The 9,038-nt window shown below is 41.1% G+C and overlaps 1 protein-coding gene across 1 annotated transcript; it reads left to right on the top strand.

The window, feature by feature from the left end:
• Positions 1-744: 744 nt before the first annotated feature.
• Positions 745-8,151, top strand: STRAP (serine/threonine kinase receptor associated protein). The gene is made up of 10 exons (XM_051784476.1): positions 745-947; positions 1,992-2,127; positions 2,853-2,934; positions 3,195-3,267; positions 3,958-4,054; positions 5,001-5,138; positions 5,670-5,806; positions 6,519-6,668; positions 7,187-7,252; positions 7,584-8,151. The coding sequence occupies exons 1-10, from the start codon at positions 836-838 to the stop codon at positions 7,649-7,651; spliced, it is 1,059 nt and encodes a 352-aa protein (XP_051640436.1). The 5' UTR covers positions 745-835; the 3' UTR covers positions 7,652-8,151.
• The last annotated feature ends 887 nt before the right edge of the window (positions 8,152-9,038 follow it).

The raw sequence follows: 9,038 nt of genomic DNA, 5'->3' as shown, positions 1-9,038 counted from the left end.
GAACTTGCCACCGGCTGCCACAAGAGACGAGCCTCGAAGAGAAGATACAAGGACTCCCTGAAACAACATCTCAGCCTTGGCCACATTGATCATCATAACTGGTCTACTCTGGCCTCCAGTCGGGAGGCCTGGAGACACACCATCTATAACGCTGCTGTCTCCTTCGAGAACACATGCAGGGTCACTCTCGAGGAGAAAAGATAATGCAGAAAGAATCATGTCTTGCGGAATATACCATCTAAGGAGTCTTTTTGCTGAGCCTTTTGCAGTCGGATATGTCTGTCTGGTATTGGCCTCATTAGCCACCAGCATGCTTGTAATAAATGTGGATACAGCCTTCCCAAATCTTCGTTCACAAAGCCCAGCCATGATGATCATTTGCTGCCCGTTTGGGAAGCGAGCGGAGGAGCACCACGGGGGCACAAAGAACTCATTGGGACAGAGCTGGACACGGGCAGGTGGGCAGGGGAGGTGGGCAGGGCAGGGCGGGAACTAGAACCTATTTATGCGTAACATCAACGACTGAAAAGCCAGTGCGAGGCTTCAAGTCACAACAGAGGAGCACTGAGACGCCCCGGACTCAGCCCTAGGGTGGGCTGCCAATGAACGGGACGGCAAACACGCCGTTTTTCCCGCAGGAAGCGGGATGACGGACGGAATCGCGGCTCGCCCACAGGCGGGATTTCCCCTCCCTCTCGGCCAGGCCGCGCCCCGCCCGTGACGCGCGTCCGCCCGGCAGCGCTTCCTGCCCGTCACTTCCCGCGCCGCTGCCGCCGCTCCCGCCGGGCCGGACCCGACCCGTGTCCCTGCCCAGCCCCGCACCCCCGGCCCCGCCATGGCCATGAGGCAGACCCCGCTCACCTGCTCCGGGCACACCCGGCCCGTGGTGGACCTGGCCTTTAGCGGCGTCACCCCCTACGGATATTTCCTGATCAGCGCCTGCAAAGGTGAGGCGAGACGGGCCGCTTTGTCCGGCGGGGCCCGGCGAGGAGGCGGGAGAGCCCCGGGGTGGGTTCGGGGGAGCCCCGGGGTGGCTTCGGGGGAGACCCAGGGTGGGTTCGGGGGAGCCCCGCTGCTCGCAGGCCGCGCCTCGCCGGCCCGGGGGGCTGTGCCTGGGGGGCCCTGTCCGTGACACGGCTCGGGAGCTGTGGAATGACGGCGGGAGCGCGCGGCGGGTGTTCGTGCTGCTTCCATGGCCGGGTTATCCCGGGCGGTGTCGGAGCCCCGCGAGCGCCCGGCCGGGATCCGAGCTGCTGAGGGGGTGGGAAGCGTCCACAGGGGTTTATTGGTTAAACTTCCCGTTTCTACCGTCTGTGCCCACGGGCTGTGGGTCCAGAGTGAGCTCCCGTGTGGCCAGGGCAGCTGCCTTGCTGCACTCGGAGTGATGAGGACTCTCTCAGTGTGTGAATAGCACTGCCTCTTCGTACATGTATATATTAATCTTATGTATGCACACATTTTAAAGGACGTTCCTTTCTGCCTTGAAGTGCTTCCAGCTGAGCTCTGCGCTCTTTGATAGCCCCCAGAAAAAAAAAATGATAGGAAAGGCTTTCTATCAGTACTTCATTTTTATCCTCTCTCTGTTTAAACATATCTCATTGCACACAAGAGGCTGTGCCTGCATACAGGCAGCCTGATAATATCGTTCCAAAGTAAAAAAAACAAATCTGTCCTGCCTGAAGAAAACTTTAGTAAAAATAAAACTCGAACATTCCCTTCTATCTTAACACAAACCCAAAGAAAACTTTAGTCAGAAAACTTTTATTTCGTTTGCATAAGTATTTGAATGTGTATACTGTTCAGATGCATGCAGCAAGTACAGCTGCACAGCTAAGCTATTTAGCTAAGCTCTTTTACAAAGAATGGCTTCATAAAATAGTGAGGTATTTTTTCCACGTGCTGGTGCAAGGGAATATTAAAAAAAACACCAAAACAACCCCAGTTTTCTTCTTTTACCATGTTACCTGAATGTTGGTTTTGTTTCTGTGAAGATGGCAAGCCTATGCTGCGTCAGGGAGACACAGGGGACTGGATTGGCACGTTTCTAGGCCATAAAGGTGCTGTTTGGGGTGCCACTTTGAACACAGATGCCACTAAAGCAGCAACAGCAGCAGCTGATTTTACAGCGTGAGTGATTAACTGTCTTTGTGGTCTGTATTTTGATTTTAGTCTGTAGTGCTCTTTGGTGACATGATGTAGCTGTACCTAATTACTGGTTCATTTTTTTTTCTTTAGTAATTATTAGCTTATTTTTGGCTAGCCAAATTAAAACCTAGACTTTTAGCATCTTGAAAGCAGCTACAGTTAATTCCAACATGATGAACAACTGTGATTGCTTCTTGATATGCTTAATTACTGTACTGCTTTGCTAGAATAACTTTTCTATGCAGCTCTAATTTCTGGCACTGTAGTTAGAGTAGACTTGAAAGAGTGATTTTACTTTGTTTCTAGCACTTAGCCTCTTTTTATTATAAGAAAATTCTAGTGAATAATTTCTTTGATGTTTATAGTGGTGTTTGTGCTGTTTGCAGTATAAATTAAAATTGGCAAGTTGGATCTTGTTAGTAAAAGGCAATCTCTATTAATAAAGTTGCAGAGAAGAACTACTCTTAAAACTAAAATGCTCATTAGTCTACATGGTCCTGAAAAAGAGGATAAAGGAAGGTTATGGGTTAGTCCAAAAAAAGCTTTAGTAAAAACATATAACGTATTCTTGGGGAATAACTGAGTTATAACTTATAAGATAAAATGTTATAATGGCATCAGGAAATATTGCTTACAAACTCACATGACTGTCCAAGTTCATTTGTCCTGGTGCTTCTAAAATATGAATGTTTCCTCTTGCTGTTTAGCAAAGTGTGGGATGCTGTGTCAGGCGATGAACTCATCACATTGGCTCACAAACACATTGTCAAAAGTGTGGATTTTACACAGGTATGAGAAACCTTTATACCTTATACACCAGGAAAGTAAACCTTTGAGTATGTTCTGCTGTGAAGTTACTTTTCTGCTTTTTACATGTGTATCTCAACAGGCAAATAATTAACATACCACTGCTCGTTTTTAAGATTGTAGATTAAATGCAGTAAGGGTATTAGAAGCTGTCTGAGAGAAAGAACTGTTATTTTAACTCACAGATGAAGGCTGGTATTTTGAATCAAAATAGAGTTGACTCTCTGTAACTTCTGTTTCAGGATAGCAATTATCTGTTAACAGGTGGACAAGATAAGCTCTTGCGTATCTATGACCTGAGCAAGCCAGAAGCAGGTGAGTCTGCTTTTAGAACTAATTCTTGTTTCTTTGCAGTTGAATACAAGTTCTGAAATTAAAGAGTTATTTTCTGTTATGAGTCACAAAAGACAAAGTTGAGGATTGTTTTACAAATGTAGTATCTGTACCTTTTGCTACAGTAAGGTCATAGAATTATAGAACGGTTTGGGTTGGAAGGGTCCTTAAGACCTTAAGATCATCTTGTCTCCAGCCCCCCTAGACTAGGTGGCTTAAAGCCCCATCCAGCCTGGCCTTGAACACTTCCAGGGATGGGTCATCCATAACTTAAAGTTTATCTATAATGGACTTCAAGCATAGCATGTTTCAATTCAATGCAGACTAATTAAAAATAAGTCTAAATAATTAAGTTTCAGTCATCTGAAAGAAAAAAAAGACTCCATATATTTGTTTAAATTTGTGTTGATACTGAACTACTTGTGGTTAATATGAAGCTAGAGAACCTTAATGTTAACCTAGTGAAGTTTTTTAAAATTAGGCAATCAGATATCCAGTTTACAGTTTATCCTGTTTCTGGACTAAGATCTACAGATAAGGTCACAAGTGTTTGAAATAATTCTACAGTTTCTAGTAAATGGAAATCCATATAGTTTTAAGAAAGCTCCCAAACTGCTGCATGACATTATTTCATCTTCTTATATTTATTCAAATATTTGGCTTTATTTTAAGAACCTGAGGTTGTCAGTGGACATACTTCTGGCATTAAAAAGGCTTTATGGAGCAGTGATGACAAACAGATTCTTTCAGCTGATGATAAAACTGTCCGGTAAGAAGAAGTTAACTTTCAGTTTGCTAAGAAGCTCAGTTTTATTTATTGTCATAACCTATGTCAGAATATAGTTACTTTTTTTTGTTGTTGCTTTAAGGATAATCCCAGATTATTATAGTTGCATGCAATGGGATAAAAGCCTCGGAAGAGTAACTGGAAACAGTGCACAGCTGATAGAAAAAGCCCTCTTTCTTTGCCATGCTGGTAAATTGAGTAGGCCTTAGTGTTTTTATAAGGTGTCTCATCCAGTGATGGTTAAGTTTACTCTGTCTCCCGTTGGTAGGAGATGTGTTGAAACCAGATAAACCTGGGCTGCTGGGGAGATGAATTGACAAAGACCCTTCCTCAGACTGTGCTCTCCAGAAAGGATGGAAGATGTGCCTAATGGCTTCCTCAGCTTTCTGGCTGATATGACCAGTGTCATCTCATGCCTAGCAGAGCCAGCTAACGAACAAAGATTTTTACTTACAGTAGAACAATTTAATTTCTGTTTAGATAGCTCTTGGACCACTAGATAGAAAACTGTATTATCTTAAATGAATCCCTATACAGATTGGCATTAGTACCTCTTGGTCTCGTGAGGTAAAAAGGCAGAGTGGAATTTTCAAGCTTTGCTTCTAGAAAGATCTGTTGCTTAGGAGATTTAAACCAAGATTTTTAATCTCCAAGAGAATCCTTGAGTAGTTAACTGGTGTGTGTACCATTTAATGTCGTTGCTTTAAACTGCAAATGTAAAATTATTTTGTAAAGGAGGTTTGTCTTAAGCTTGGCCTAGGTGACAATGCAGATAATGCCACTGAAAATCTGAAAGTACCTGTGGAATCAAATCCCGTTCTTCAGATGCCTTTTTTGATCCAGGTCTTGCCATGGATGGGAGATGAAAATTGCTTGACTTGCTGAAGTAATCTGAGAGTCTTCTTTTTCCTTTTTGTTTCCCTTTAAGCCTTTGGGACCGGAGTACCATGACTGAAGTGAAGTCACTAAATGTTGCCATGTCAGTGAGCAGCATGGAGTATGTTCCAGAAGGACAGATACTTGTGATAACCTATGGGAAGACTATTGCTTTTCATAGTGCAGAAACGTGAGTGCACAACACAGAGTTTTCACAGGTTGTGTAATGGGCTTGGTAATGGGGATGAAAACTGACAGTACCAGGCTAAAATCACCAAGCTGTCAGAACTGGCATCAGTGGACATCTTTTCTTGAATGCTTCTGCCTTAAAATAGTGAAACCTAACTGTCTGTAAGGTGCTAGGCTGTAAGGGTTTGGTGCCATTTTTTGTTTCACACTAGCTGTAATTGTGGTTAAATACATTTAAGCCAGATTTCAACGCATTGCTTTTCAGAGAACTTATTTATACATCTTTATGATATCTTTAGAAAGAAGTTATATGCTTAAACATATTCCAGAAAGTAGTTCTGAATGTGTGAGCTTTTGTTTTGTTTATTCTACCTGGATGAGCATGGTTTTTGAGTATTAAAACTTGCTTCAGAAACTCTGGGGGGTTGTATTCTATTTTTCTGAAAAGCAGCTGAGATTAGTAAAATCACAGTTTCTTTGTTCTCAGGATTTCTTTTTAAATGAACTTTATTAACAAACTTTTCTCCCTCAGTCTAGAGCAGATTAAATCATTTGAAGCACCTGCTACAATCAATTCTGCATCACTTCATCCTGCAAAAGAATGTTTGGTTGCAGGCGGCGAAGATTTTAAACTCTATAAATATGACTATAATACAGGAGAAGAATTAGGTATGTTTGTTTTCTACAATCAAAAAGGAGTTATGAAATGGGTATCCATTAAATAATGACTAGTAAATGAAGCTGCTGTGCACAAATAAGGTGTTAGCATAGCATGCTGTGCAAGAGGGTGAAAAGGTATATTACCAGTTTAAGCATTTTTTCCTATCTCAGTATACCCAACATTATTCTTCTAGAACTAATTAAAACCTACATTCAGAAGCTCTTTGCACCTATTTAAAAAAAAAATCATGTTCAGTATTGCTTCTGTGTGTTAACTTGAGCATCATACTATAGCATTCATTAGATATGTCAGCTGCCTTTATGAAAAATGTGGTACATGCTGGCCAAATTTATTTGAAACAAAAAGCATGTTTCCAAGTTTTTTCATTGATCCTGTCCTTGTTTAAAATTGTATGTGTGTGGAGTGAGTGGTTGAAGGAACAGAGCATGTGTATTTTGTGCTGCTGGCTTGCTTTGTAGTATTGTCTAGAATAAACAAGCACCTTTTTTCTTGCAGTTAATGAAACATTAATATTTTACCTAAATTAGACATTGCTGAGATACCAATTCATGGAAGCTTTGTTTTGTATCAGAAGCTAGTTACTGAGAAAGTGCCCTCTCATCAGTGGTTTTTTTCCTCCTCTTCTGATCGGTTTGTACTTAATAATTTCAGTTGTTGGCTGAAATCTGAAATTTATGGTCTTGGTATGTTGTGTTATAGAATCTTACAAAGGGCACTTTGGTCCAATTCACTGTGTGAGATTTAGCCCTGATGGAGAGTTATATGCAAGTGGCTCTGAGGATGGTACACTAAGGCTGTGGCAGACAACAGTAGGAAAAACCTATGGTCTTTGGAAATGTGTAGTTCCTGGTAAGTGTCTGCTTGTTCCTGGTGAAACTTGGCTGCTCCATGGGTGCTTTTTAAATAATATCTATTATTAATGGTAAACAATTCTTGCAGCAACTGCTGTCTTCTGAGGGTTTCTGTACTCACTCATATCTGATAGCTTTAAGGATGTACCTTTGTAGCTATAATGTAAGCAATTAATCCTGTAAGCTTTTTGTATAGAGACACTTTGTGTGGATATTTAAGCAAATAGTCTGATGTATTTTTATGTGAATGAGCAAGAAACATGCAATACCACCTTCATAATTCTGAAAGGGATAATCTCTAGAAAGAAGTATGGGTGGTAGTTTTATATAGTACTTTGGTTCTCTCATCTTGGGGGGAGGGAAGCAATAACTGCAAGTGAGTTTCATTAATGGAATTGCTTCATTAATGGATGTTTCTTCTCAGCACTAAATTAAGTGGAAATTACTTTTTTATTATTATTAAGGTGAATGGGTGGAACTGAAGGTACTGACTATTTTTTTTCTTCTCCTCTACAGAAGAGGAGAATGCAGAAGCAGCAAAAGCAAGGGCTACCCTTCCAGGAACTGCAGAGGAGGAAATAGGTAATGCACTGAACTGTCAGCTTCCACTCAGCTAAGTGTTAAAAGATCAGTCAGGATGATAGCATACTTTGCTGTGGAAGAGGTAGTTTCCCTCAAGTATCTTCTGGCATTTTTCACTCTTTTCAAAAGGTGTTTGAATGCATTTTCCTGAAAATCACCATGTGGTAAGTGTCAGACTGGTGCCTGGAGCTGTGCAGGCTGAACAGATGGGGTTGAATAGCTGGATCAGGCTGAATGGGAAAACAAACTGAACTGGTCTTTAAGCCACCCATGCAACATTTCTTTGGTTTATATATCTAAGGTGAAGTTAAATAAAATTCTTTTTATTTAGTTGCAGAAGAGATTGCCTCTGAAAACTCAGATACAGTGTACAGCTCAACTCCTGAAGTTAAGGCCTGATTACTGCAACTGTTACATGACACATGGACCTACAAGACTAAATCAAGTGAGCAGTGACAAACAGCAGCCTTCCAGAGTGAGCTCTCTACGTAAGGCAAAGATGGGCAGTAATTGATGAGAATGCGGTGGAACTGGCTAGGTGTTGTCTGTAAGAGAACTGAGTATCCAAATAAAAACCCAAAAGACAAGTAGTAGAGTTTTGCTGTCTTTTTGGCATGACTGCCTACTGTCTTTGAAGTGTGCAAGCCAAGATCCAATCTCTCCAATTTCAATTAGACTCATTGTAGTGTGCTTTCTTTATTATGGAGAAGAGATACAATGGCTTTTACCCCCCTTTTTTTTTTTTTTAATTTCCTTGAAAGTTGGAAGAATTGGCTGTAGTTGAAAAGAAGGGATTATGTACTTAAAAGTATTTGGTTCGGGTTTTGTTTCATTGTATGCTGCTTCTGAATGTTTAACTGTTTTCAGTTGTCTAAATAAAATGCCTCTCAAAACTCGTACGTCACTGTTGAGCATTGGGTTCGTGAAATGGAAAAGCAACCAAATTAATCACGTAATCCTTTCTAGCATCTTGGTTTTGTACTATACAGAGGGAAAGCAAAAGAATGTTTTAGTGTTGGTACAGAGGGTGGCAAGTTCTTTGATCTGTAAGCTTTGTGTCTTTTTTTTATTCTTTAAAGTTTGAATGTAAACGTGAGTCTCTAAAATGAAAAACAGCGAAAACTCCTAAATTAAATGTGCTGCCTGAAATATTTGGTTGTACATGAAAATCTCAGAAGTTGGCTGCGAATCTGTATAAAGCTTGGGTTTAGTCATCCAGACTGGATAAAAAAGTTACTCTTTCAAGGTTACAAATCATATTTTCTTCATTAAAGAAAATAATTGCTGTTCTTCCACTTGTCATTTCCTTTAATGTTATGCTGAAAGTTTTACATAATGTACTCTGTATGGAAAAAGAGAAAATTATACAGAGGTATATTTATTCACACACCTTTTTACATTTTAATATTCATCCTTGTCCTTTTGGATTTTTTTCCCAAGAGTACAGTAGTGCTGTCATCTAAGAAAACTGAAGCTTAACCTTTGAACATAAATTGAAACATGGGCAGTTCTACCTGAACATAAGAAAATACTTGTGAGGGCCAGTCAAACACTGGCAGAGGCTGTGAAGTCTCCATTCCTGAAGATATTGAAAACACAACTGGACATGGCCCTAGGGAGCCTCCTGTACCTGGACCTGCTTGGAGAGGGGTGGTTGACAGAGGTCCCTTCCAGCTTCACCTGTTGGGTGGGGAGGAAATAAGAACAAAGCACAAAGTGATACTGTAAATTATGGTTTCTTAGTGCATCAGAGGTGTTAAGGGTGCATTATTTCACAGACTCTGTT

The sequence above is a fragment of the Manacus candei genome, unplaced genomic scaffold (assembly GCF_025592945.1).
Source record: "Manacus candei isolate 608988 ecotype Guabito, Panama unplaced genomic scaffold, ASM2559294v1 h1tg000018l, whole genome shotgun sequence".
NCBI classification, from domain to species: domain Eukaryota; kingdom Metazoa; phylum Chordata; class Aves; order Passeriformes; family Pipridae; genus Manacus; species Manacus candei.
Note: the sequence above shows the minus strand (reverse complement) of the source record. Positions and strands in the feature narration are given on the sequence as shown.